Raw genomic sequence first — 1,950 nt, 5'->3', positions numbered from 1 at the left:
ACTTTGCTAGGATATGGAAGCAAAAGGTATGGAAGCAAAAGATATTGTTCCAGAGTGCTAGCACGTGTTACCATACTGCTATGTGATTCCTTATCAGTTGTCACGAAAACTGGCCAACAGCATATGCATGAGATGCATCGGTTTTACCTAGTATAGTGCAGATTTCAGAGAATGCATAGATGAAGCATTAAGGAAAGGCTAGTGCTAAAATAGTAGGTCTAACGTGATTTCTTGGAGTAGTTGACGGGAAATGAATTACAATTAATAGATGCAAATTAAAGTAACTACATGAGCCCACCTTTCTAATCTCATGTTCCGGGCTGCATCAATACAACGATGGACTACAAGTCTGATGAAAAGCTAAATATCACTAGTCTGATTCTTAGCACTGTCCAATAAGATACCATATGTTCCCGGTGGAGAAGATAATGTATACCTAGTTAACTGTAGAAAAGGTTATAACATACTCTGTATAATTTGGTGTTTTCAAATAATCTTACGCAGGCAGTATGTGCAACATTTAACTGGTGGAAAACAAGATTGCTTTGGCTCGAAATAAAAAATAAAGAAAGGAGTCCTCCCACCCTCAGGCCTCAGCATAAGAAATTGATAATCTAGAATGAGTGGCAAGCTCACAATAACACAAAACCCAGGGACCGAAATGAGTAGACAGGCATTTTAATTCGTTTCCAGGTTCAAGCTTGTCTCTGGACTCGTATTGTCTTCCACGTTGGGCGCGTGGTCTATATATATATACATCGTCTTTCCCCGTCCCGTCCTCACCAAACACAAAACCATTCAACCTGTATTCAAAAAACTGTGGATGGGATCAGGTCTCTCTCACAACCACCGGAGCAGCGTCGCGCCTCAGCAGCAGCCGTCGTCGGCCCGCGTCATCGCCGCCGACGGCTCGCTGACGGAGTTCGCCACCTCCTCCTCCTCCCCCACCAGCGTCTCCGACGTCCTCGGCGCGGGCAATGCGGGCGCGGGCGGCCCCTTCTTCCTGTGCAGCTCTGACGCGCTCTACTTTGGCGAGGACGTGCCGGCGCTCGGCGGCGGCGAGCTGCTCCGTCCCGGCCAGATATACTTCGTGCTCCCCCAGGCGATGCTCGGACGGGCCCTGTCGAGCGCCGACATGGCGGCCATGGCGGTCCGCGCGAGCGGGGCGCTTGCGGCGAGGGCGCGGCCGCGTGGGCCCGCCGCCAGCACCAGGAAGGTGCGCGCCACGCCGGTGCACGCCGAGAGCGGCCGTGGCGACGTGGACGCCCGGGTCAACGCGAAGCTGAACGAGAGGACTCTCGGGGAGTACTCTGTGAAAGCCTCTGGTAGTCCGGCGAGAACTGGCAAGACGGCTGTCGTGGTGGCGTTTACGCCGGCGAAGAAGCCGCTCAAGCCGCTCAGCACCATCCAAGAGGATGCCGAATGACGCAATGCCATAAGAACATCGCCAAGCTACGCCGAGCGACAAAATGGAAGGAAATTACATGTTTTTTTAGGTGAAAATTACAAGATTTTGTTATATAGGATTTTTTGTCATTTTTCTCATCGTAACAATTTTATTGAAACAGTGATGATGTTGGCGAGGGAAGTTCAAAAAAGATAGATAAGGACCAACCCAAAACGAATCCATATTTATCCGCGAATTGATTTGGACTAATATGCAGACACGAATATAAGAGTGGTCATCTAGCTCTATCTGCAAAAAGTTTGCTTATATTTTTTCCTTAAGTCCCCACTAGCTAACAATTATAAAAGTAGTACAATTCATCCATAAATAATATGCAAATACCCTTAGTACAACAATAATTCAAACGTAGAATGTTCAACAAGTTTACGGACTTCATCTATTCAAAATTCAACAGTACTAGAGTTAGAGCCCGCACATGTCATCCCACGCATAGTATCCTTTTGAGCTTCATCCAGCAATGTATAACAAAATAAAGCATAAAA

General features: G+C 47.6%; 1 protein-coding gene across 1 annotated transcript; it reads left to right on the top strand.

Moving 5' to 3' along the window:
* The first annotated feature begins 781 nt into the window (after positions 1–781).
* LOC123411093 lies at positions 782–1,569 on the top strand. Its single transcript, XM_045104019.1, has one exon. It carries the CDS (start codon positions 824–826, stop codon positions 1,424–1,426), a length of 603 nt encoding a protein of 200 aa, XP_044959954.1. The 5' UTR covers positions 782–823; the 3' UTR covers positions 1,427–1,569.
* The last annotated feature ends 381 nt before the right edge of the window (positions 1,570–1,950 follow it).

Source organism: Hordeum vulgare, chromosome 7H (genome assembly GCF_904849725.1).
Source record: "Hordeum vulgare subsp. vulgare chromosome 7H, MorexV3_pseudomolecules_assembly, whole genome shotgun sequence".
NCBI lineage: Eukaryota > Viridiplantae > Streptophyta > Magnoliopsida > Poales > Poaceae > Hordeum > Hordeum vulgare.
This window is presented reverse-complemented; position numbering and strand designations above follow the sequence as displayed.

Bases quoted from the DNA above. Each gene is read 5' to 3' on its own strand.
- LOC123411093 (XM_045104019.1), top strand. From the start codon at position 824: ATGGGATCAGGTCTCTCTCACAACCACCGGAGCAGCGTCGCGCCTCAG.